Source organism: Protopterus annectens, chromosome 4.part1 (genome assembly GCF_019279795.1).
Source record: "Protopterus annectens isolate FY-2018-M chromosome 4.part1, PAN1.0, whole genome shotgun sequence".
In the NCBI taxonomy this organism is placed as follows: Eukaryota; Metazoa; Chordata; order Ceratodontiformes; family Protopteridae; genus Protopterus; species Protopterus annectens.
Window position 1 is genome coordinate 459,095,529 of NC_056734.1, and position 26,798 is coordinate 459,122,326.

The 26,798-nt window shown below is 40.4% G+C and overlaps 1 protein-coding gene across 1 annotated transcript in view; it reads left to right on the forward strand.

Annotated features, from left to right (window-relative positions):
• The window catches only part of LOC122801223 (IgGFc-binding protein-like), a 691,109-nt gene that overhangs the window by 538,657 nt on the left and 125,654 nt on the right, over nucleotides 1-26,798 (forward strand). The window contains exons 67-69 of the mRNA XM_044070776.1: nucleotides 1,024-1,271; nucleotides 5,713-5,890; nucleotides 25,996-26,104. Of these exons, the coding sequence (XP_043926711.1) occupies nucleotides 1,024-1,271; nucleotides 5,713-5,890; nucleotides 25,996-26,104 (535 nt within the window). The remainder of the gene's footprint in view (nucleotides 1-1,023; nucleotides 1,272-5,712; nucleotides 5,891-25,995; nucleotides 26,105-26,798) is intronic.

Here is a 26,798-nt window from a genome sequence, read left to right on the forward strand (position 1 = left end):
TACAAATAGTGTATCACTTAACTTCGAGAAATATATTTCTCTTTCTTGTTTGATTTCATGAGAAGACAAGAAGTTAAACACCGCAGATAAAATATGTGATTGATTTTCTTTATGCTTTGCTATGTCTTATGAGTGAGACCCATTATAGAGTGGAAAACTTCTACCATTCTACCATATAGAACATACAGTGTATATATATATATATATATATATATATATATATATATATGTGTGTGTGTGTGTGTGTGTGTGTGTGTGTGTGTGTATAGGTTCACTTTGGAATCTCAAAGTACTGAAATGTCGAATTTCAATACCTCAAGTCTAAATTGTCGAATCTGCAGTTGCGCGAAACTGCATAATATCAAACCTGGAAATGTCAAACCCACGGTACTGATGGCGCGTTAGGTAAGTGTTATATTTTTTAAGGGTTTTCGGGCGGGTCTGTGTGTTTGTGAGTGTGTTGGGGAGTTTTAGGTGTGGGTTAGGGTAGGCTGGTAAGAGTGTGAGTGTGTCAGTGTTGAGAGTGGTGGTGTTTGTATGTATGTGATGTGTGTTAGTGCAAGGGGGTGGTATAGAATGTGTGGTGGTGGGTTTTCTGTCTTTCGGTGTTTAGTGCGACCTTGGAGTTAGTACATATAACTAGTGGGGGTGTGGGTTAGGTGTATGTGTTTGTTTTGTTATGTTCGTGTGCATTGTTTTGCTTTGTTGTAGTATCAGGAGGTAGGTGTATTTGTGTTTGTATATGTAGTATAGTGTTTTGTTGATTAAGCGGTTTTGAATTTCATGGTTTTGGTTTTTGGATTTATGAGTTTTCGGCTTTATGGTCTCGAGATACTGAAATTCGATATTTCAGTATTTCGAGATTATAAAGTTATAAAGTGTATATATATATATATATATATATATATATATATATATATATATATATATATGTGATATTGGTCTGTAACCACATTGTGTATATTATATACAAAATATCATATTCTATTATTTCACAGTTATATCTATTTTTCTTTGTTTCAGATCATCATGTATGCACTGCATCTGGTGACCCTCATTACAACACATTTGATGGCAGAGTTCATCACTTCATGGGAAACTGCACTTATGTTCTCACTAAGCTCTGCAATGAGTCATCTGGGCTTCCACTATTTGAAGTGACCACCACCAATGAGCACAGAGGGTCAAATACCAAAGTCTCCTATGTAAATTCAGTACATGTGAATGTGTATGGCAACAGCATCTCTCTGCTGAAGAACAAGAAAGTTAATGTAAGTCAGTTTTGATCAGATATACCTCAACCACTTTGTAGAAAGCTGGAATGTGCTTATATGATCCACTTATGCTAATGTTTCGGCAGCCTTGGGTTAAAATAAATGGCTTTCAGCAACATCATCATAGTGTACTAACCAGTAACTAAAAAAAAAAAAAACAGTGGTTAGCTCAGCCATGCTGGAAGTCTAAAACGGATTGTGCTTCCATCATTTTCACACACTTCAGTAGCAGTTCAATGAAGAACAGTTCATTAATATGACCTTAATCTGTATACAGGACATTGAAATGGTGTTTCCTAAAAGAAAAATGTACCTTCTGCCAAAGCACTATATCTTTATGTCTTTGAGGCAAAACATTCCCACCTCCATCTCAGCATAAAGATGAATTTCCTACATATGCAGCCAGAACCCTAGCTATGTTGTATGGTGCCCTGTGCAGTTTCCCAAACTAGTGTCCCACTCAAATGAGAGTTGAGGAATTCAAAAAAGAAGGTCTTCTTAAGTTGAAGACCAAATAAAGATTGTGTACTCTGAAGCTACAGCAGGCTACTTGCTACAAATGTAATAAGCAGCTTGCTATAGTTACTTCACCACTCACTTAGTGTTTCTGCACTTCAGCCATGACCTTAAATGCAGTATTAGCATTCATTTATGAAACCATGATATCTTCACAACTTCATAAAGAAATACTGTTACTGTACTTCTGCTCCATTGGCACCCACCAGTCATGCCCACAACAGCTTGTACCCGATGCAGCTCCCACCTTTGCCCCACCCTAGTTAAGGCTTCCTGTCTAGTATTAATGATGCCACTTATTAGAATAAAGAAAACATGTTCCTGGTTCCAGTGTAGTCTCAGTGGGACATGGCCGTTCTGTCTTCAGTTCAGTATTTACTGAAGTTATTTAGCATTTGAAGTAATACCTCGATCTGTTACATGGTGTTTGAAGAAAGACCTCCTATGTCTCTCTCATCTCACCTTTTAAGTAAGACCCCCTGTTTCTCACATAGCATTTGAAATCAGAAACCCTATTTCTCAGCTTGTTCACACAAGGGAGGAACTGATATCTAGACTCGCTGTCTTTATATTCCAAGGCATGTGAGCTGAAATGTCTTGATCTGTAATAAACTGGATCTTACCTTTAATTCCAAAAATAAGACTGCCTTCCATCCTTTGGCTTTTTGGGGGTGCAGATACCAGATGGTTGAGTACTAATAGGGTCAAAATCTAAAAAGAGAGTTGTACAGCATTTCTAGGACACCTTTTCTCTTAATATGGACCTAAACATTACCCTGACCTCCTGCATTCCTTTGTGTGCATATCTGCCACTCTTAGGTTAAATTAACAACTGTTAAAATACCTAGAGTCCTTTTCATGTTCAATAGCTGTGAACAACCTGCACGCTTCATGTATTTTGCTAGTGCTCATAAGCCCTACAATGCTAACTTGTTCATTAATACTACATGCCAGTTGCCACACTCTTCACCATTCCACAAGTTTCTTCATTCTCTTCACCAGTTCAAAGTGCCCACGTTACTGCACACGTTGGTGCCATCTGAGAAAACTTGCCTGTTCTTCCATCCCTCCTGTCGTTTAACTTGTGAAAAAAATTAACTGCATCCAGTTACAAAGTGAATAACTTGCAAAATGCCACTGGTAACTCCTCCTACATTCTTGTGCATTGCCTTTATGTTACAGGCTAGTCATGCCTGTGTGTTGGGGCTAAAATAAAGTACTGTCCCAAATTGTTATTTTTATATTATTACATTCTGATATTTCAGATATATGCATTCAATAATGTTGGCTTTAATTGCTGGGTACAGAGGTTGTCTGTGAATGAAAGTGACTTAAATTGTTGTCAATTCAATATAAGCAGTTGTTATATTGGCTTTGCAGAAGTAGTGTGCATATTTTTTTCACTTTCCATCACGGCCAAAACATTTTACTAATTAAGGGTTGTCTGTAGTGGTCTTGTCAGGATGTATATATATTAGCGACTGACCATTGACAGAGTGTAACACTGAGTAGTGCTGCCACCTAACTCCACTTTTTTCTGTCAGGTTTTTGGCTGTTGATTCCTTCTGTGTGGAGTCTGCATGTACTCTGTCTTCGTGTGGATTCTATCCATCTTCTTTGGCTTCTTCTCCCAGACCCTCAACAGTACAATATATGGCTCTGGCCATGTGTGATTTTATTTACACCAGTATGGAACACAGAAGATAAACATATCTTTTTGGAAAGGGTGCTATTCTTTTACAGGATTTAAATATCTTTGCAGTTAGCTTCTCGGTTTATTAAGGAACTACTGTTTTCTTTACTTTTAATAATAAACTTCTGACACAACTTATTTACTTATGATTTTTTTATTCAGTCCATCACTACAACAAAAGGTTGCAAGAAAAGCTGTAAGATGCACCTCAGAGCGTAATGACCCCCCCCCCCCCAGATCCCTGGCTTAATTCAATTACTCCCCCAGACTCATTACAAAAGAGTTTTCACCAGTTAGGCATGAAGGGAGCTAAAACATATAACAATTTGTGAAAAAACAAAAAGGAAGCACTCTATCTGGATGGTACAGGGCCAGCATGAGGGACGAAGCAGGGAAGAGCACTAGAAAAGTACAGCAGGACACTAGTGGACAACAGGGGGCCCATGAACTCCTTTGTCTAGAGCTCCATTTTTACCGAAAGTCGGTGTTGTTGATTGCAGCCAGGCATCTAAGATGCAGAGAATCTGTAATCTGGCTATGATGAGTGAGCACATCCTGAGGCAGTCTGCACATTTACTCCCCCAGACTCATTACAAAAGAGTTTTCACCAGTTAGGCATGAAGGGAGCTAAAACATATAACAATTTGTGAAAAAACAAAAAGGAAGCAATCTATCTGGATGGTACAGGGCCAGCATGAGGGACGAAGCAGGGAAGAGCACTAGAAAAGTACAGCAGGACACTAGTGGACAACAGGGGGCCCATGAACTCCTTTGTCTAGAGCTCCATTTTTACCTAAAGTCGGTGTTGTTGATTGCAGCCAGGCATCTAAGATGCAGAGAATCTGTAATCTGGCTATGATGAGTGAGCACATCCTGAGGCAGTCTGCACATCAAAGTGAATGATCCCATCTGTTTGATCACAGATAAAGGTCACTCACCCGCTGTAACAGAACCCCACCTGTTGCATTTAGCCCCACCCATTCAGTTGCGTCCTGCAGTCTCCCCTTGATTTGAAACCACCAGCTGCCACTGCTGATACCAGTGAGTATGGAGTTTTGAATGGTTACAGTATGAGATATATACAATTAGAAAGAGCAGCAGCAATGTAAACAGATGGCATCTGCTAAGGAGCTAGTCATGAAACCCTGTTGCTGTAAATTATCTACAACAATTATCAGACGGCATTGGGATGTAATGTTAAATATCTGAGACACTCCAGTATATGTATGCCAGCTACAATGTGACCCTGCTCAGCATCAAAAATGTACTACAGAAATTCTTTATCTGCTACTAAGGAAGACATAGAGCTCTGAGCAAACAAAATACCATTGAGAATGGTAATACAGAGACAGAACTAAAATTATAGGGTCAGTACAAGGTATATTCTCAAAGAGCACAGCTATGTGTGTCATCAAAGCAGATAAATTCTTATAGAAATTGTCCTTGTGTGTGAATAAATGTTAGTAAATGACATCATAAACATGGTCCTTGTGTTCATGAACAAATGCTAGTGAATGACATAAGTAAGATTGTGATCAGACAATGAAGAAGGCAGATATCTGTCCTCGTCCATAATGTTCTTTATTTAGTACATAGGTCAGTGCCTTGTCATTCATCACAGTATGAAAAATGTAGACTAACCCTGAATAAATATTCTACTTTGCTGGCAGTGAAAGTGTTACTGTTTTGCCTGAAGAGGGCTTATTAAGATACATTCCATGCCTGAACAACATAAAGTGCCAATAGCAGAACATTGCATAATGTTACTGATGGCATTCAACTTTGTCAGTAAAGTCTGCATTTATTTTTCCCAAGTAAAGCTACAAAGCTTCTATTGAATAAATCCTAATAGCTCTTGCCATAGTCACTATGGTTTTTACAATTTCACTTTTTGCACCTTCTAACTATAATTGTTGGCAACATTTTCATTTCACCAGCAGCAAATCAATACCTTTTAAACTGCATAACTAGGCAGTGATTGTTATGAATGAAACTGGTTAGAAGATGGTTTACCCATAACAATAGCACTGCGAGTAACTGTGAATCTATCTAACCAAACAATGCAATATATATGTTGCGGTCAATGTTAATATAATTTTTACCTCACTGCACACTTTTTGGTGCACTATATACATTTATACCACAAACTCTGCAGCCTGTTTAAATTGTATGAAACCTTCTGTACTTTCTTAAGATATAAAGCAGCATATATTTTTTTTTTATTTACAGGTAAATGGAAAGAGAGTTAATCCACCCTATTCAATCAAAGACCAAATTAAGGTCTATTTCAGTGGCAATTACCTTTATCTGGAAACTGACTTCAGACTGGTGGTGAGATTTGATGGAAACCACTATGTGGATGTTTCTGTTTCACGAAACTTTAATGGGTTGCTCTGTGGAATGTGTGGTAAGTCCCTGTGCTGCATCTGCAAAAATCAGATCTGAAGCCATTGTCAATTTTTTCTTAGTACATTCTGCTGCTTATATAATTGCCTGCTGCTTATATACCTGCAGTGATACTGATGTCTAGATCTTAATGTGTTCTGCTATTAAGTCAAAGCTTTTAAGAAGTAATGCGATTTAAATCAACATGAGCTCATTTTAACAAACTTCTGAATTTATTCCTTTTGTCCCTTTTATCTATGGCAGTTACCAAAGTTTTACTAGTAGCAAATGACAGCCCTCCAAAAACACACACACACACACACACACACACACACACACACACACACACACACACACACACACACACACACACACACACACACACACACACACTTTTTACATGACACACTACAATGATACTCAAGCCTGACTGCCAGCAATAGTACAGAATTGTTGGGGGCCATCTTTCTTTCCATCTTTTCTACAGCTTAGATGTTAACAGTTTTTCTAGAGTACCAGTTATTATTGTTCTAACTTATGTAGAGTGATCTTATTCTGTCAAAATGAACATACTCAGTCTTTATTTCACTTGAATACTTTGAAAAAAAAATCCAGCTGTTGTCAGAACAAATAGGCATACTGGTGCACATAAACTCAAAAAAGAGACAGACTATATAGGTTCATAGGTTCATAGGTAGGTACTAGGCTATCGGCCCAAGGGCCTACGTAAGCCTAGCCAACAAGGTTCCCTGGCTTACGCCACCCAAGAAAGTTATTTTCCTGTGCCCCTGTCAAGAAGAGACACAGAAGTTATCCCCGAGGTGTATTTCTTATTTCCCATCCACTCATCAAGATTTTTCTTGAAGAGTTATAATGAAGAACTTTGCTTGACATAGATGGGTAGCCTGTTCCAGAGTATGGGAAGTCTCTGGGACAGGAATCTATCCTCCAGCATTTCCTGTTTATTGTGGTGACAAGGTTTAGGTCCCTAGAGTGTGTAGCTCGGAGGGATTGGGATTTCTTTAGGTGTAGCATGTCCAACAGTTCTGGGTTTGACATAGCTTTATATGTTAGGCAGAGATCACATCTGAGTAGGCGATATGCTATGGAGTAAAGCTGGAGTTTTTGGAGGCGGTCAGTGTAGGGCATTTGTTTGAGGCCAGTAATCCTCTTTGTGAGGTACTTCTGTGGCTTTTCCAGCTGCTGCAGATGTCTTGTGAGGTACATTCCAACAGGGGCATTGTACTCTATAATGGGTCTAATGAGTGTCGAGTAGAGGGGAACAATGACCTCTTTTTTCCTGGATGAGAAACTTTATGATGAGGTGTGCCACGTAGAAGGACTTCCTGACTACTGTGGCGATGTGACTATCAAAGAAAAGACTACTGTCCACCTGGGTCCCAAGGTCTGTTATCACGCATTCGGTGTTAAGTAGATTGCTGCCTATGTGGTAGTTCATGGGTACAGGGTTTTTACCAAAGGGGATGACACTGCACTTTTTGGCATTGAGCTTGAGTCCATGGCTCTGACACCAAGCATCTGTTTCAGCGAGGCCCTTCTGTAGGATGTCCACATCATTTGGGGACTTGACTATGGCTCCTAGTTTGCAGTCATCTGCAAACTTCATTAGCCAGAGGCCTTCTGTGTTAGCCTGTACTTCAGAGAAGTAGATACCAAACAGGAGAGGTCCCAGGACAGAACCCTGTGGTACTCCACTTGTCACTGCTTTGAGGTCAGATTTGGAGTCTGCAACTTTACAGTGTGGGTTCTGTCAGTAAGCCAGTTGGCATCCCATCTTGTGACATAGGGATTTATACCTAGTTTAGTGAGTTTAGCTATAATTCCAGAATGGGGGATGGTGTTGAAAGCCTTGGCGAGGTCAAGATAGGCTGTGTGAACCACCTTACCCTCATCTACGGCTTTGGTGACTGCCTCAAAGAAGTTGATCAGGTTCAGGAGGCATGGTCTGCCTTTCACAAACCTGAACTAGGTGGGATCCAGAGTTTGGAGGTTACCAATGTCTTTATTTATGAGTTCCATGATGATACGTTCCATGGTCTTGCAGACCAGGCTTGTCAGGCTAATAGGTCGATAGTTCCCGGGATCAGTGGTGGCTCCCCCTTTGTGGAGTGGGATAACTGTTGCTGTTCAATATTCAGTGGGCACAAAGCCTGATGCAAGGCTCTTATTGAACATGGTGCTTAAGTAGGGAGCCAGTTCGTTCTGAAGTTCATGTAAAATGCAGCCTGGGATGTTGTCCAGTTCCATGGATGCTGTGTTTTTGGCTTTAGAGAGTGCAGCTTTTATTGGTGTAGTTGTGATTACAGGGACTCTGCATTCTTCCTGTATAGATATGGGCCCTTTAGGGTGTGAGGGGGGGTAAAGTTAGCACTGAACCTATTTGCCAGGATGTTGGCAATATCAGTTGGTTCTGTAATTTTCTTGCATTTGTGCTGTAACTCAGAGCAGATCTGGGTGTTGCCATTGAAATTCTTGACATAACTATAGAATGTTTTGTGGTTGTCCTTGGAATTAGTGTCAATTTTGTTTTCATAGCTAGCTTTGGAGGATCTTATAAGGGATCTCAGCTTCTTACTGAGGCTGACCAGGGAGCTCCTCCACTCATGGGATTTTACTCTCTTTTGCAACAGTTTCTTCCTTCTGTTGTACAGTTTGTTTATGGCAAGGGACCACCAGATTGGCTTCCTTTTTTTGGGGGATAGCATCTTGGTTCTGTTTGGGATAGCACAATCCATGCACTCGTGTAAGTGCTTATAGAGTGCATTTGTGTAGGATTCAGCAGTTGTAACTGTACTGTCCATCTGCATGGGTGTCATGAAGTTCACCACTTCTGTCTTAAGAAGCATGAAGTTGGCTTTGGAGAAATTTTTTACTGTGGTTTCCTTAATGGGGGGTGGGGGCAGCATGTGGATATCAAGGGTGATTAGCTTATGGTCGGATCGGACCAACAAGGAGTTGACTTCAGGTGTGGAACACTGGTCACTCATGTTGGTAATGACTGGGTGTAGGATATTGTTGCTCCTGGTGGGGGTGTGGATAAGTTGATCCAGGGCATTGGAGTTTATGAATTCCAGAAAGCGTTGAGCTAAGGAGTTGGTATATGAGTAGTTTTTCCAGTTAATGGTGGGTAGTTGAAGTCGCCCATTATTAGGGTGTCTGATTGAACCCTAATATTTTCCAGTACATCAAGAAAAGAGGAGTGGGAATCCTGGGGCATGGTGTGGGATCTGTAGCAAGTTACAATTTGGATTGCAGTTTTGCCTAGAGTTAGTTACACTTGGATAACCTCGGATGCATTGTGACACACACACACACACACACACACACACACACACACACACACACACTTTTTACATGACACACTACAATGATACTCAAGCCTGACTGCCAGCAATAGTACAGAATTGTTGGGGGCCATCTTTCTTTCCATCTTTTCTACAGCTTAGATGTTAACAGTTTTTCTAGAGTACCAGTTATTATTGTTCTAACTTATGTAGAGTGATCTTATTCTGTCAAAATGAACATACTCAGTCTTTATTTCACTTGAATACTTTGAAAAAAAAATCCAGCTGTTGTCAGAACAAATAGGCATACTGGTGCACATAAACTCAAAAAAGAGACAGACTATATAGGTTCATAGGTTCATAGGTAGGTACTAGGCTATCGGCCCAAGGGCCTACGTAAGCCTAGCCAACAAGGTTCCCTGGCTTACGCCACCCAAGAAAGTTATTTTCCTGTGCCCCTGTCAAGAAGAGACACAGAAGTTATCCCCGAGGTGTATTTCTTATTTCCCATCCACTCATCAAGATTTTTCTTGAAGAGTTATAATGAAGAACTTTGCTTGACATAGATGGGTAGCCTGTTCCAGAGTATGGGAAGTCTCTGGGACAGGAATCTATCCCTCCAGCATGTCCTGTTTATTGTGGTGACAAGGTTTAGGTCCCTAGAGTGTGTAGCTCGGAGGGATTGGGATTTCTTTAGGTGTAGCATGTCCAACAGTTCTGGGTTTGACATAGCTTTATATGTTAGGCAGAGATCACATCTGAGTAGGCGATATGCTATGGAGTAAAGCTGGAGTTTTTGGAGGCGGTCAGTGTAGGGCATTTGTTTGAGGCCAGTAATCCTCTTTGTGAGGTACTTCTGTGGCTTTTCCAGCTGCTGCAGATGTCTTGTGAGGTACATTCCAACAGGGGCATTGTACTCTATAATGGGTCTAATGAGTGTCGAGTAGAGGGGAACAATGACCTCTTTTTTCCTGGATGAAAAACTTTTATGATGAGGTGTGCCACGTAGAAGGACTTCCTGACTACTGTGGCGATGTGACTATCAAAGAAAAGACTACTGTCCACCTGGGTCCCAAGGTCTGTTATCACGCATTCGGTGTTAAGTAGATTGCTGCCTATGTGGTAGTTCATGGGTACAGGGTTTTTACCAAAGGGGATGACACTGCACTTTCTGGCATTGAGCTTGAGTCCATGGCTCTGACACCAAGCATCTGTTTCAGCGAGGCCCTTCTGTAGGATGTCCACATCATTTGGGGACTTGACTATGGCTCCTAGTTTGCAGTCATCTGCAAACTTCATTAGCCAGAGGCCTTCTGTGTTAGCCTGTACTTCAGAGAAGTAGATACCAAACAGGAGAGGTCCCAGGACAGAACCCTGTGGTACTCCACTTGTCACTGCTTTGAGGTCAGATTTGGAGTCTGCAACTTTTACAGTGTGGGTTCTGTCAGTAAGCCAGTTGGCATCCCATCTTGTGACATAGGGATTTATACCTAGTTTAGTGAGTTTAGCTATAATTCCAGAATGGGGGATGGTGTTGAAAGCCTTGGCGAGGTCAAGATAGGCTGTGTGAACCACCTTACCCTCATCTACGGCTTTGGTGACTGCCTCAAAGAAGTTGATCAGGTTCAGGAGGCATGGTCTGCCTTTCACAAACCTGAACTAGGTGGGATCCAGAGTTTGGAGGTTACCAATGTCTTTATTTATGAGTTCCATGATGATACGTTCCATGGTCTTGCAGACCAGGCTTGTCAGGCTAATAGGTCGATAGTTCCCGGGATCAGTGGTGGCTCCCCCTTTGTGGAGTGGGATAACTGTTGCTGTTCACTATTCAGTGGGCACAAAGCCTGATGCAAGGCTCTTATTGAACATGGTGCTTAAGTAGGGAGCCAGTTCGTTCTGAAGTTCATGTAAAATGCAACCTGGGATGTTGTCCAGTTCCATGGATGCTGTGTTTTTGGCTTTAGAGAGTGCAGCTTTTATTGGTGTAGTTGTGATTACAGGGACTCTGCATTCTTCCTGTATAGATATGGGCCCTTTAGGGTGTGAGGGGGGGTAAAGTTAGCACTGAACCTATTTGCCAGGATGTTGGCAATATCAGTTGGTTCTGTAATTTTCTTGCCTTTGTGCTGTAACTCAGAGCAGATCTGGGTGTTGCCATTGAAATTCTTGACATAACTATAGAATGCTTTGTGGTTGTCCTTGGAATTAGTGTCAATTTTGTTTTCATAGCTAGCTTTGGAGGATCTTATAAGGGATCTCAGCTTCTTACTGAGGCTGACCAGGGAGCTCCTCCACTCATGGGATTTTACTCTCTTTTGCAACAGTTTCTTCCTTCTGTTGTACAGTTTGTTTATGGCAAGGGACCACCAGATTGGCTTCCTTTTTTTGGGGGATAGCATCTTGGTTCTGTTTGGGATAGCACAATCCATGCACTCGTGTAAGTGCTTATAGAGTGCATTTGTGTAGGATTCAGCAGTTGTAACTGTACTGTCCATCTGCATGGGTGTCATGAAGTTCACCACTTCTGTCTTAAGAAGCATGAAGTTGGCTTTGGAGAAATTTTTTACTGTGGTTTCCTTAATGGGGGGTGGGGGCGGCATGTGGATATCAAGGGTGATTAGCTTATGGTCGGATCGGACCAACAAGGAGTTGACTTCAGGTGTGGAACTCTGGTCACTCATGTTGGTAATGACTGGGTGTAGGATATTGTTGCTCCTGGTGGGGGTGTGGATAAGTTGATCCAGGGCATTGGAGTTTATGAATTCCAGAAAGCGTTGAGCTAAGGAGTTGGTATATGAGTAGTTTTTCCAGTTAATGGTGGGGTAGTTGAAGTCGCCCATTATAAGGGTGTCTGATTGAACCCTAATATTTTCCAGTACATCAAGAAAAGAGGAGTGGGAATCCTGGGGCATGGTGTGGGATCTGTAGCAAGTTACAATTTGGATTGCAGTTTTGACCAGAGTTAGTTGCACTTGGATAGCCTCGGATGCATTGTGCTGAGCAACTAGCCTGGAGGTGTGGATATCCTTAATCAATATGGACACACCTCCACCTTTGGTGTTTTGGTCCAGGTTACATGGCCGAAAAGTGTGGTATGAGTTATAGCCTGGTAGTGCAGGGGTGCTCTCTGGAGCCTTGAACCAGGTCTCAGTCACTGCACAGATGTCGATGTTCTCCATTTTAAGGAGTGCCTCAAGTGAGTGCATTTTGAGATTTAGACTTCTAGCATTGAGTAGCATTACCCTCAGTTTTTGCTTGCCTGTTCCTTTTATGGCGGTGAATTTGTTATTTGAACCTTGCCTAAAAAAGGCACTATAGGGGCAGCAAGAGCCTTAGCCAGTATCCAGAATCCCAGGGGCAACAGGTGCAGGCCATCTGTGGCAAAGCATTGTGGTCTGTTGACCATGTCATCCCAAACAGACAGATACTAGATCCCTTTAGAATGACACCAGAAGCTTAGCCAATTGTTGAAGTCAATCATTTTGTCGTTGTACTGCGGTATCATTCTGGGTGATGGCAGAATGCTACTCAGGGCTAGGGTCATACTTGCCTGGGCTACAAGAACGGAGAGCTCTTCCATGTCTCTTTTAATGTAGTCCAAGGAGGTACATCTCAGGTCATTCACACCAACATGGACAATGACAGAGTCATATATGTACTTGTTGTGGAGTGACCTGAGTGCGCGGGTTATGTGGCGGATCCTGGCACCCAACAGGCAGCTGACAGTAACCTTCTCCTTGTTTAGCCTGGTGAGTGGGACATCAGTGTGCCTGACTATAGAGTCACCTATGACTAGTGTGTTGGGTACGTTGTTTTGCCTTATTGGCTGTGGTTGAGTGGCACACTGAGCCTGTGGGCTATGTGTCATTTGGGTTGTGTTGGGGGATGGAGGTTGCTTGCGTTTCTGCTTTGGAGGTCTCTGTTGCTTAGACAGATTATTATTGAGAGCCTCAGCAAATTTTTTTGTGTTACTATGTGTGGATTTTGGTAGTGTAGATTTAGTGAGACTATGTGATGAGTGTGGTGTGGTGCAAAAGTTTAGCTTCTCCTCATGACTGTCAAGTTCAGTCTTGGTTGGAGAGAGCTTTATCTCCAGTTTGGCTAGATAAGTGCATCTCTCACAGGTTGTAGTGTTGGGTGGTAGGAGGAGAAAGTTGTCTGTGTACATGAGGCAATTTCTACATTGCCTCAAGATGCCCAGATTCATCAGATAGACAGGAGAGAACAATGGGAGGTGACCTTTGGACATGCATCAATAAAAAAACTATTTTCCTTTAGATAAATGAGGAAAGTGAGCACAAGAGCTATTTTTCTCTAAACAAGTGAGAAAAAGTAAGTACAAAAACTGTTTTCCTCTAGATAATGAGGAGGATTGAGTGATATAGTAATTAGTAGCTTATTTAGTGCTTACAAGTTATCATTGCGGTGGTGGTGCTGCGGTAGCATTGTCGCCTCACAGTTAGACGTTGCCCATTCGATTCTCAGTTAGAGCATCTTCTGTGTGGTGACATGCATGAATGGGTGTTCCTTCGTTGAAGGTTGTGCGTTAGGCCCGGCAAGCCAGTGCGTAAAACTCTACTGCCAATCATCAGCGGACCGGAGTTCTGCTGTTGCGATCTCTAACCGGGAAAAGCCAAAAGACACAAACAATTTAGTGCTTACAAGTTCTGAGCAAGTGCTGAGCATGAATAAGCAAATTTAAGTGATAAAACTAAGAATCTGTATCTGCACTAGATGAGTTACAGGACAGAAACAAGTGCAAATGCAGGCTTTCAAATCAGAAAGTTGAGAGAGATGGAAGAGATTGTCCAAATGGCCAATAACTACAATTTCTGAGACAGAACCACTCCTTATGTGGTAGACAGGTTACCTAGTGCTTCCCACTCCCACTGATAAGCTAGAAGGCTTCCCTCCAGCATAGAAAGACTTTGGGGGCTCAGAAGCTTACATACAGCCCTGGATACAGCAAATCTGTATCTGGAACACGAGTTACAGGAAAGGTAGGAAACAGGCTTACAGTTTTTTTTTTTTTTTTACAGAAAATTAGCAAAAACAGTAGTAAAAACAATTCACATGCAGTGCAAGCTAGCACACTTGAGTATGTAACAATATTAGACCAAACACAGTTTAAAAAATGCAACTAAATTAAAAAGGACTAAAAGCAAGTGCAGAAAGAGTTGATTGGGTAGAATGTGGTAAAGAGATGGGACTGGGGGAGTGTCCCAGATCAAATCTACAGTGGGACGGGCAACTGCAAAAGCCACCAAATTTAAACTACAAACCAAAATAGGGAGGGTGGGTGAGTGGGACAAAACAGTTTCAACAGAGATCTAAGCAACAACTAAGAGTACAAACTTTAAAACCAAAAAAATATACTCAGCTCTGTATATTTGCAGATCAGTTGTGAGAGCAGTGAGACAACAGTTTCAACAGAGATCTAAGCAACAACTAACAGTACAAACTCTAAAACCAAAAAAATATACTCAGCTCTGTATATTTGCAGATCAGTCTCTCAGAACAGTGAGACAACAGTTTCAGCAGAGATCTAAGCAACAACTAACTGTACAAACTTTAAAACCAAAAAAATATACTCAGCTCTGTATATTTGCAGATCAGGGTCTCAGAACAGTGAGACAAAAGTTTCAACAGAGGTCTAAGCAACAACTAACAGTACAAACTTTAAAACCAAAAATTATACTCATCTCTGTATATTTGCAGATCAGTGTCTCAGAACAGTGAGACAACAGTTTCAACAGAGATCTAAGCAACAATTAACAAACTCTATAACCAAAGAAAATATACTCAGCTCTGAATATTTGCATATAGTCTGGAAGGCAGTCTCTCGGAACACAGTTTCCAGCCTATATTAAATAATTTGCTAACTGCAGATGTTTCTATGTAGTCAAAGGAAAATGTAACAGACAAATATTTTGTCTGATGAGTTGAAACAGTAGCATTAATACAAATGAGCACCAGCAAAGCTTTAGCCTTTGTAATACAGGCTTACAGTGTGGAGGCAAGGTGTCCACATTTGCTGTGTGTAACTTAATCGGTTACTGGATGAGGAGTCATATAGCTGGCTGGAGAGAAGGAATGTAATGACCTGTGCTGGCTAACCTTTCCAATTAGGAAGGTGTGGCATTTACTGAGAAGACTCAAGGCCTGCAAAAACTCCAAGCATTGTTGGTGACTCTCTACTGGTGCTTTGTTACAAAGAAGCAAGGAAAGTCTGCATAGCTGCTTAAACAGATAGAGTGGCTTTCTGTTTTACTTGCTCTGTTTTATTTTCTTTTTTCAAAAATCTGTTTGGCCTGGTCATTTTGTTCTATGTGGCAGATAGACACTTAAATTACACAGGCTGTAGATTTCACGTTTTTCCATTGGTTAATTTGTTTAGTGATTCTTAAATACAGAGTATTTCTGTGTCCTTCTCATTTCTGTTAAGACTCAAGGCCTTCAAGAACTGCTAGCACTATTGGTGGTTCCCTGATGGTAATTTGATGCAAAGACTTAAGGAAAGTAATCTCTTTTTGTGTCTATATAGTTGGTTAAACTGACAGAGTTGTTTTCTGTTTTACCTGTTCCATTTTGTTTTCTGTTTTGAGAAATCTGTTTGGCCTGGTGTTTATGGTTTATATGGCAGATAGACACCTAAATTAAGCAGGCTGCACATTTCATGTTCTGTTTTTCCACCATTGGTTAATTTGTTCCTTGAGTGATACCTAAATACACAGAGTATATTTGTGACATTGTCTTTTTTTGATAAGAATCAAGACCTACAAAATCTACAAGCACTGTTTGTGACTCCCTGCTGGGGATTTTTCTCACACACATTCCCATTCCTTGAGCTGTTTTTTAAACGTGTTCATTTTTAACCTGCCCACTGTTACTGTAAATTGAGCTTCATAAGCTCCACCTTTTCTGCACTACTATTGATATCTTGACCTTAATTATTTGCCTTTCCTTGAGCTTATTTTGAAAAAAAGTGCATTTTGCATCTCATTGTCTGTTCTGCTGATTTACTTGCTCTAAATTTATTATCTAGCTAGCTTCTGCATAAAGTAGTATTTTTACACTCTAACAATATCTTTTCTGTATTTTTACATCAAGAAGACTGATGTTTTCTATCTAGTGGCATTGGGTGGTAGCCTGGTCTGTGTACATTGGGGAAGCACACTAGAGATTTCAGCATGTTGTATTATTGGCCAGAGGGCTTATAGTGCCTTTACAAGTTCTGCAGAACTGAGGGTCTGTTGCCTCATTTCTAGAAAACAAAGTACTTTTATTGAATAGTCATACTTTTTATAAGCTGTTTAAAGTACACTGCTGTTATTATCTTGAATTACTTACTGCCTCTCCTTATGCCTTTTGTTAAGTTTAAGTTTCTTTGTGGTAACATTGCACTACAGATACTCTTTTACTGTGCTTTTACATTAGGAAGACTGAGACAATTCATCTAGTAACAGTAGGTGTTTGCCTTGTCTATCAGAGTTGGGAAGCACACAGAAGGGCTCTAAGTGTAGTTGTTTGTTGGCCAGAAGGCTCAGTAGTCACTTTTCTGTATTTCCAATGCTAGCATAAATTCAGCACATTTGCACAAAGCTGCTCATTGTGCTAGTGTGCTATACAGACTCAAACATCTAGAAGCAAATTTTCCCTTTAGAACTGCCCATAAAGTGGTACCCTGTAAAGCAGTATGCGTAGAGTAAATACCTTGCACAATGACAAGCTCAGTGCAATTAGTTGCACATCAAGTGTCAATAGTGTTAAATTTAGTATTTTATAGCCTAGTTTGCCTCCAACTCCCTTCCAGAAAAAAGCACACTTAGCAGCCTTCTGTCAATTGACATATGCCACACCCTTGTAGTTCACCAACTAAGAAACAGGACAATATGGATATGCAATTTCCTAATTCCTCTGCCACCAGCCTGGTAGATATGGGTATCTTGAGACAATGCACCAGTTGTCTTATGTTTACTGCCAACTACTTAATCCTTAAAGTAACTGATGCAGTATGAGAGAGATGGACTCAGCAATACGTGACAGGACCAAATCATCTTCCTCAAGGAAGAGTAAACCTGTCTGGTGGATAGCAGTAATAAACAAACTCTATAACAGAGGAAAGAATTGCTGTCCAGGACCAAGAAGGAGCAGGTGAAAAGTTGGAAGCAATCTCTGCTTTGTCTGAACAAGCAAATAAGGTCAATGGTGAAATCCTCTAAGGCTAGCTTCGAGTCCAAATTGGCCACATCCACCAAGGACAATCACAAGGTCTTTTTCACATATGTCTGCAATCTCAAAGGCAGCACCCAAATCTGCTCTGAATTGGTTGTCAATAACACCACATACATAAATGCCATAGATATAGCCAACCTGCTGGCAGACAGGTTCAGTGAAAACTTCACCCCCCTGTCCCCCCATTAGTAAACTAGGACATCCCCAGCACCTGCCCCCCTCCCCTCATCACCAGGGAGCAGGTCATTAATGCCCTCTCAAAGGCAAAAAATACAGTCTCCATGGGACCCGATAACATCCCTGGCTGTATCCTACATGAACACAGGCATGAGGTCTTAGCTCCATTAGACACCTTATTCAACCAAAGCCTGAACACCGGCTTCATCCCAGCTGAATGGAGGACAGCCACTGTCATCCCTCTACACAAAGGTGGAGCATCCACTGATCCAGGCAATTATAGGCCCTTCAGCCTAACTAGCCTGATCTGCAAGGCCATGCAACGTATTATCATGGACCTTATAAACAAGGACATTGACAATCTCCAAACGCTTGACCCCACACAGTTTGGTTTTGTCAAAGGGAGATCATGCCTGTTAAACTTGATTGACTTCTTTGAGGCAGTCACCAAAGCCATGGATGAGAGGAAGACTGTGCACACCACCTACCTTGACATAGCCAAAACCATTGACACTATTCCCCACTCGGGCATAATAGATAAATTCTCCCAGCTAGGCATCAACCCATATGTTACCAGCTGGGTAGCTAACTGGCACACTGATAGAACCGACTCAGTCAAAGTAGGGGAAGACACCTCTAGTAGTAGACTTGGAATGAGCGGTGTACCCCAAGGATCGGTCTTGAGGCCTCTACTATTTGGGATATACTTTTCTGGGGTGCAAGCCAAAACCAGTGGTCTGTGGCTGACCAAGTTTGCAGATGACTGCAAGCTGGGTGCTGTTTTAAATTCCCCTGATGATGTGAACATCCTCCAAGAGGGCCTTACCCGAACTAATGACTGCTGCCAGAAGCATGGCCTCAAACTGAATGCCAAGAAATGCATCATTATCCCCTTTGTGGAAAATGTCATCCGCACTAATTATTACATTAATAATAATGTACTAAGCATGCAATCAGTTGTGAGGGACTTGAGCACCCAGGTTGATAGCGACCTGACTTTTGACCACCACATTGCCTCTATTGTATGGAAGGTTTTCTACATGGCCCACCTCATAAATAAAGGTATTTCATCCAGGAACAAGGAGGTCATAACATCCCTGTACTCCTCCCTTATCAGACCCATTATCGAGTACAATGCCCCCTTCGGCATGTACCTTGCCAAGCACATGCAGCAGATGGAAAGACCACAGAGGTTCCTGACCAGGAAAATCCAGGGTCTTAAACACCTATCCTATACAGATAGGCTAAACCCCTGTCCCTCAACTCAGTCTCATACAGACTGCTCAGAGGTGACCTGTGTCTGGCATACAAGGCCATTTCAGACATAGCCTTGATGGAGTTGCTGTATATCCGTAAGACAAAGTCCACTTGCGCAACCCACATGCAAGGCCTTAACCAGGTCTGTGACATTAATAGAACTTGTTGGTGGGATAGATTTGTGTCAAATAGACTCCCCCATCTGTGGAATAGACTCCCTCTCCATGTCAAGCAGAGTACCTCTCTAACCCTCTTTAAGAGGAACCTGGACGACTGGATAGGAAACAGAAAATATACCCCTTGGATCCCACCTGTGTCCCTGCTGGACATGGGAAACAGGTGCTGACTTTGAGGGAATGTGGGTGAAATTCTTGGCTAGGCTTATAAGGGCCTTCGGGCCAATAGCCTAGTATCATCCTATGAACCTATACATAATGTCATTGAAGGCTAAACTCTCACACAGAAGCACACATCAGGCTGTTGAAACCACAAACACAGCACTACCCACACATATAGCACTCAACACACAGACATACCAACATATGATGCTGATGCACTTAAATGCAATTTTCCTAAACAAAAAAGACCTCCTAGAACACCCATCAGCAAAGATTATCCTCAGCAAACCCAAAAGCACTCAACCAAAGCAACATCTAACAACATACATATAGCCTCAATCAGTGGAGCCTCAAATGCAAAGTCCATAGAGCAAGCAAACACACTTACCAGGACTGTAGTCATAGGGTACTCTATTGTAAGACATACTAATACCCCTCTAACCATGTTGAGCAAGAAGAAGATAACAGTTAGTTGTCTATCTAGAGTCAGGATCTGCCAAATTACACATGAACTCAAGTCACTGCATCACAGGTACCAGCACGATTCTATCATAGTCCATAGAGGTGTAAATGACCTGAGACATATCTCCCTAGGATATATGAAGCGAGACATTAGAGATGTCTGTAACTATGTGTCTCAGGCTAGTATGAGCCTAGCACTTAGCAGCATATTACCTTTACCAAGAGTGATGCCACAATAGCAACAATTGATGATTAATTTTAACAACTGGCTGAGTTTCTGCTGTCATTCTACTGGGATCCAATATTTGTTAGCATGGGAGGATATAGTTAGCAAACCATGTTGCTTTGCTAAGGATGATCTCTACCTGTCCCCTCTAGGCTTTCAAACACTGGCTAAAACTGGGTATCCTCCCCACAGACAGCCTTTTTTAGACAATGCCAAATCAATAAGCCTACTGACACAGCAAAATCAACACAACTGAACTTCAAGGTGTTACTGCTCAATGGCAGGAGACTAAAAGAAAACAAAAAAAAACTACACTCCCTCAAAGCCATTCTCACCCTGGAGAATATAGACATCTGTGCAGTTACTGAGACATTGTTTAAAGTGGCAGAGAGTACCCTGACAGTGCAAGGTTTCAGTACTTTCCACACTTAGACCAGCAGCTGCACAGACATGGAATAAAGGAGGAGGTATCTCAACATGCACCATTAACAAGCATACCTCTAGGTTGGTTAAACAGGATGATATGCTGGAGTTTTTCCACGTGCAGGTCACCATAGGTAAAATCTTGTACCATAGCCTAACAAGCTATAAGTCACCCTCTATGTCCTATGAAGCTCATAATGCATACTTAAACCTATTGGAGACAGTCACTATCCAACCTAAAACCTTACTTATGAGAGACTTTAATTAACCTTCTATAGATTGGGAATCCTACACCGCTCCAAACCTGCAGACAGAGAGAGTCTTGGACTTTGTAAATACAAACATCCTTAACCAGTTAGTGCATCTGTCCACTAGAGGTTCCAACTTATTGGAATATGGAAGAACACTACACCACTCCAATGTCACATCCTCCCTGGTAAGGTATGACCATAAAGCTGTTTCTTTCAAAATCAAAATCAGCTTGGTAACCCCAGTAAACCCAGTAACAGGAGCTATTCCAATGCAAACTACTTTTTATTAAGCAACAGTCTGTCAAACTTCAGTGCCTCTTCAAATCCAACTCTGTGCATCCATGTCAGTGGCTGCAAAGAAGCTGCTGTACCTACCAGACGTATGTCCAAAACTAACCCTCAAAACAAATCACCCTGGTGGCATATCAGATTAAACAGGCTATACAACAAAAGGAAAAATAATGGTTAAAATCAGAACATTTAACTCCCATAAAGATAAGAACTCACATCAAAGTAAGCAGGCAGCTAAGAGGGCTAATTAAGTCCAATAAAGCAAATTCTGAGGTCAAGATAACTTCGCAGGCAAAAGAAAACCAGAAGCCATTTTCATCTATGTCAGAAATTTAAAAGCAGCACACAGCACTGTGCTGAACTGATGGTTAATGGTGTCACATTTGCTGAGCCAGGTGATATAGCAAATCTGTTGCTTGACAAATTTAGTTCCAACTTGACCACCCCGTTCACCCCCATATACACCTTCAAACATAACCCCTGTGACTATAAATAGAGAGCGTGTCCTGGCTGTTAAGGTCAAGATCAGAGCCTCATTGGGGGGATCCCTCCTGAATAATAGTATAACATATGACCTATCAGGGCCACTGGAATTATTATTTAACTATAGTCTTCAAGCAGGCTTCTTGCCACGAGAATGGAGACTGCAAGGTTCATCCCTCTTCATAAGGGTGGACCATCAACAGATGATGGAAACTACAGACCCAGTAGTCCGACTAGCCTTACATGCAAAGCCATGGAAAAGAAATTATCATGGAAATGATCAGGAAAGACAGAGGAGACTTTCAGACAGTACATTCATCCCAGTTTGGCTTTGTCAAAGGAAGGTCATGCCTACTGAATGTGGTGGACTTCTTTGAGAAGGTAACCAAGACAATGGATGAGGGTAAAAGAGTACATACTGCCTACCTTGACATGACTAAAGCATTTGATACAATACCCCACTCGTGTTGTTAGCAAACTTATGGAATTAGGCATAAACCCCTATATAACATGCTGGATAGCTAGCTGGCTCACAGATAGGACCCAGGAATTTAAGATTGGTGAGACCACCTCCTCAAAAAGCCAGTCACCACTGTAGTCCCTCAAGGCTCTGAGCTGGACCTGCTCCTCTTTGGCATCTACTTCTGAGAAGTCAAGGCTAATGTCAAAGACCTCAGGCTGACCAAGTCTGCAAATGATCGCAAACTGGGAGCAGTCACAGAATCCCCCCTCCCCAAGATACTAACATCTTACAAGAGGTGTCAAAGCGACAGTTTAAAAATCAATGCCAAGAAATGCATTATAGTATATTTTGGGAAGTCTGCCACCTCAGGAAACTACGTCTTCAATGAAACACCCCTAAGAGCTGACCCACTAATCAGGGATCTGGGAACACATGAAGACAGTAACTTGGCCTTCGACCCACTTGTATCCAAGGTAGTAAGGAAATCCTTCTATGTTGCTCAACTTATATCTAAGTGCATGGCATCTAGGTCATTTTTGTACCACTATACTCAGCTTTTATCAGACCCATCATTGAGTATAATGTTCCCTTCGGTATGTAGCTGACCAGACACATGCAGCAAATGGAATGTCTACAAATGTTTCTTACAGAAAGAATACAAGGCATAAACATAATGTCATATTTGTATCACTTCAAAGCCCTATCTCTATACTCAGACTACTGAGAGGTGATCTATGCCTTGCATACAAGGCATCACTGGCCCGCACTCTGATAAACCTTTTGCACACTTTTTGCACGTCTGCAAAAGAAACATCAGAACTACTAGATATAAATACCAAAATTTTTCTTGCAACATAAATAGGATATGTAAGATATGTATTTCAGAGAATTCTCTTTCCCTGGAACAGGCCCCCCATCCATGTGAAACAAAGTCAATCTCTAACCGTGTTTAAGTGTAACTTGGACCATTGGATGGAAAATCGAAAATTCACCCCTGTCTGGCACCCACATCTGTGATGGACAGAGACAGTCAGTAAATCATATCATAACCAACAATCACCACTATACAGATGTCTAAAACATATAACTTGTGAGTCACATTTGGGTTGCAAGACTAGGCTTATAAAGGCCCTAGTGGTCATTAGCATAGTATACAGCTATGAAACTATGAACCTATTATGTCCTTATCACAGTGATCCCTTGGGTTACCTTAAAAAGCTGTTTATCAATTAAGAAGGTGAAAGCTGATTTTGTTATGTTTGTTATGTAAGCCATCTCTGTACTATGATGGCGTCAAGAACTCATTGACATGCCCACTGATAGAAAGAATAAATGCAGGCTATGGACACTTTGGAAGTTCTTGGTTTCTGAGGTCAAAAGAGGAACAGTGACAGGGAAAAATTGCATGAAGGTATCTTAAGTCCTATGTTCTTCTGGGCTTCTCTTCTCCTTTGTGGAGGGAGGATATAGAAACTGATGTTCACTCATACCTCCACCACCTCTAACAAGAACAACCAGGTGCTTTTTTTCCATACCAGTTTCAAATCAATTAGTATACAGACCAGTGAAATGTATTTAGGAACATGCAACCATTTATATCGATGATTAGATTCACTCGGCTGCATCGGAGTATGCAGAATGTGATTAAGGAGTGCATATTGTAATGATTTCTGATATAACAAATGAAATGCAAAGGCCTGATTACCACTATTGCAACATATCGAAATGCACAAACATCAACACATGTTGCACTGTATTTCTCCATGATGAATGTTTGTTTAATGTCTAATTCAGTAAAAAAACATATATCCCAGTAAATTCATAAACTATGTTAAACTACATGAGTAATACACAATAAAGTGGACAGCTTCAACTTTTATAATTAAAATACAATTCTTTCAGAGGGCAAGTCTCACTGCAGTCACTCACCCCTGCATCTGTAAACATACTGAGATCTGTATCCTTTGGTTAAGGAGAAACTTAAATATGGAATGTCAGGTTTAGAACACTGGCTGTTATTAACAGAATCAGGATTCAACCTGAGTGAGGAATCCCACTGTGTTTACATTTACACCAAGAAAACAAACACTTCTCAAAAAACACATCTGCCAGTACAGATCCATAGCTACAGTATATATGGGATTTGACTTCTTGATCTTAGTAACACACTGTAGTACAGGTACAGAAAATAATGGCCTCCTACGCATTCGATAAGGAGTGCGCACGTGTATTCCATGTGTTCAGTGCTTGAATGAAAATCCTTGAAGTGGATATGACATGAAATAGTAAGCCAATACAGATCTAAAAAAATTAAAATATTAATTTATGAATTGTGCATCTCAGACCTTACTATACATAACATTTTTACTGGAAACATGAAGTACCATATCTGAATATAGTTTCTGGACGATATTGTGATTTTTTGGGTAGGGAGACTTACGAGATTTTTGGAATTTATGGAATATATTACTGGAACTACAAGTTTTTTAAAATTCACATACTCTACTAGTAGTGAAGCACTTAAATACTTAGATGTCGAAGTATACAAAAGGAATGGGAAGTTTGAAACTAAAGTGGTTAGAAAGGAAACTTACATAAATTCCTTTCTACACTATGATAGTGCTCACCCCCTACATAGTAAAAGAAACATTGTCAAAGGGCAATATGTAAGGGGGTCGAGAATGACTAGTTTGGATGTGGATTTTGAACAGGAATGTAAAATACTGGAGAAAATGTTTTTAGAGCGTGGATACCCCGAAAATTTCGTGTGTAATATAAGGGAAGAAGTTGAAAGAGGCAGGAAGGACAGATTTAAACCTATTCTAGGTAGGGGAGTTTGTGTTGAGAACACAAATTCCAACCCTGGGGTGAATAGGAACAACAATAAGCATGAAACATACGCAAGAAGTTTAGTGGTGGAATATAATGCTTCCAATCAAAGGATGAAAGATTTTTTGAGTACTGAGTGGAACAAATTTTCTATCTTGACTGATATAGATGAAGTCACAAACATGCAACCAAAAATAGTGTATAAAAATTCTCAAAATCTAAAGAACATATTAGAAAGGAAAGCAAGTATTAAACAACAGGGTGATAGGAGCAAAGTGGGAACATATAAGTGTGGTAGGTGTCAGCAGTGTCCATATATTATCAACAAAGGGGAAGTTTACATTGAGAGTAGAAAAAGATGGTTAAATAGTAATGATTACTATAATTGTGAAAGTAAAGGGGTGATATATCTTGTCTTATGTCAGAAATGTCAATCTTTCTATGTGGGGAAGACTGAGAGACATTTGAAAAGAAGGATATATGAACACACATATGATATTACAAAAGGGAAATACACAAATGCACTTTTTAAACATTCCATTAATTGTACTGAATTCAAATATGTATTTTTTGTGCTAGATCAAATTAAACCTGATATAAGAGGTGGCCTGTGGGAAGAAATTTTAGAAAGTAAAGAACTTTGGTGGCAGGTCAACCTTGATGCAAGTACAAAACCTGGAATGAATGAGTTTATAACTATTTCCCCACTTCTCAAATTAAGAGCTAATAATATTTAATCAAATTCAATGTAATTCAATACATGGACACTAGAGGGGGTAAACACACACAAAATGGATAGATAAAAAAGACACCAGCCAAAGGAATATGTGAATATATTTGTCCTACTGCTTCTTAGAATACAATATGAATTTTTTTAAATATCTATTTTAATATGAAGTTTTTAAATAACTATTTATTTATATATTTATTTACACACTGTATATTTAAATAGTTAGTAGAAGATTTGATTAATGTAAATAGGGTAACATTTAATTAATGCACAAGGCACTTTAAAAAGGAAGGTATTAATATGCATGGAATGTGTAATGTGATTTGTCTGTTTGAATTTTAAAACAAGGATTTTATTGGGTTTTGAATTAAATTGCTAGTTGTGTAAACTATTTAAGCTGGTGGGAATTTATGTAGTTTGTCTGATGAAGTCCTTTGTTTAGGACGAAAACGCATGTGATATATGTGGTGAATAAAAGCGTTAATTCAACAACTGGTTCATCTGTGAAGTATCTGGTTTTGCAACATATTGGAAGGAGTTTAGTCCGTGGTCTTTGGCATTTCTGTTTGTTTTTTTGGTTCAGAGAATTGCCTACTTTCTTGGAGTTTATTTATATCTGAATATATCACTATTTTGCATTATATTTCGCCATTGTAGGAAACTCTAATGGAAATCCCAAAGATGACATCATCAAGCCAGATGGCACCTTTGCAGCCAATTCTAATGAGCTTGGAGAGAGCTGGACTGTGAACAGTACTGACAAGATGTAAGTAATACAGTATTTTTTTTTAATTAAGAGAGAAAAATTAAATATTTTGGATCAAAATGTTTCACTGTATTTATATGGAGTATTGACCATAAGTGTGTCTGTCCCCACATGAAAAATAATGCTACCTTGTGATAATGGTTTGACTCAAAGACATTGGCATAAAAATAAATTGTATGCACTATTACATAAAACCACTTATAGCAGCTGTGACCTAAATGTAAGGGCATAATGATAAATTATTTATGGCATGAACCATATTTTACAAGAGTAATGGCTGTGTGAAAGAGACAGTAAGCCATGAGAGATTTAGTAGCCTAGATACAATAAGGATACTGACACGCTACAGTTTGTACTACCAATGAACCCACTATATGAAGATATTACTTTTTTATGTTTTTTGATGGGATTTCTTTGAGGTCAATGAAATGCTACATTAAGGTCTGGAGAAGAACTTCTATGAATAATCATGCATTATTTAACTGACTTGATTTTTATACTAAATGATCTAAATACTTGGAAGGTCACAAAAACAAATTAATCTTCTCCTCTTCTTAGAGTTGAGCAAACAGTAAACAAGAAAGTATGCAGTCTGTGCTCTAGCTAATGTCAAGACATTGAAATGTCAACAACAAGAATATCCTTGCTTCGTTGTTTAAACACATGACTCAGCAGGTTGTGACAAGGTATAGGC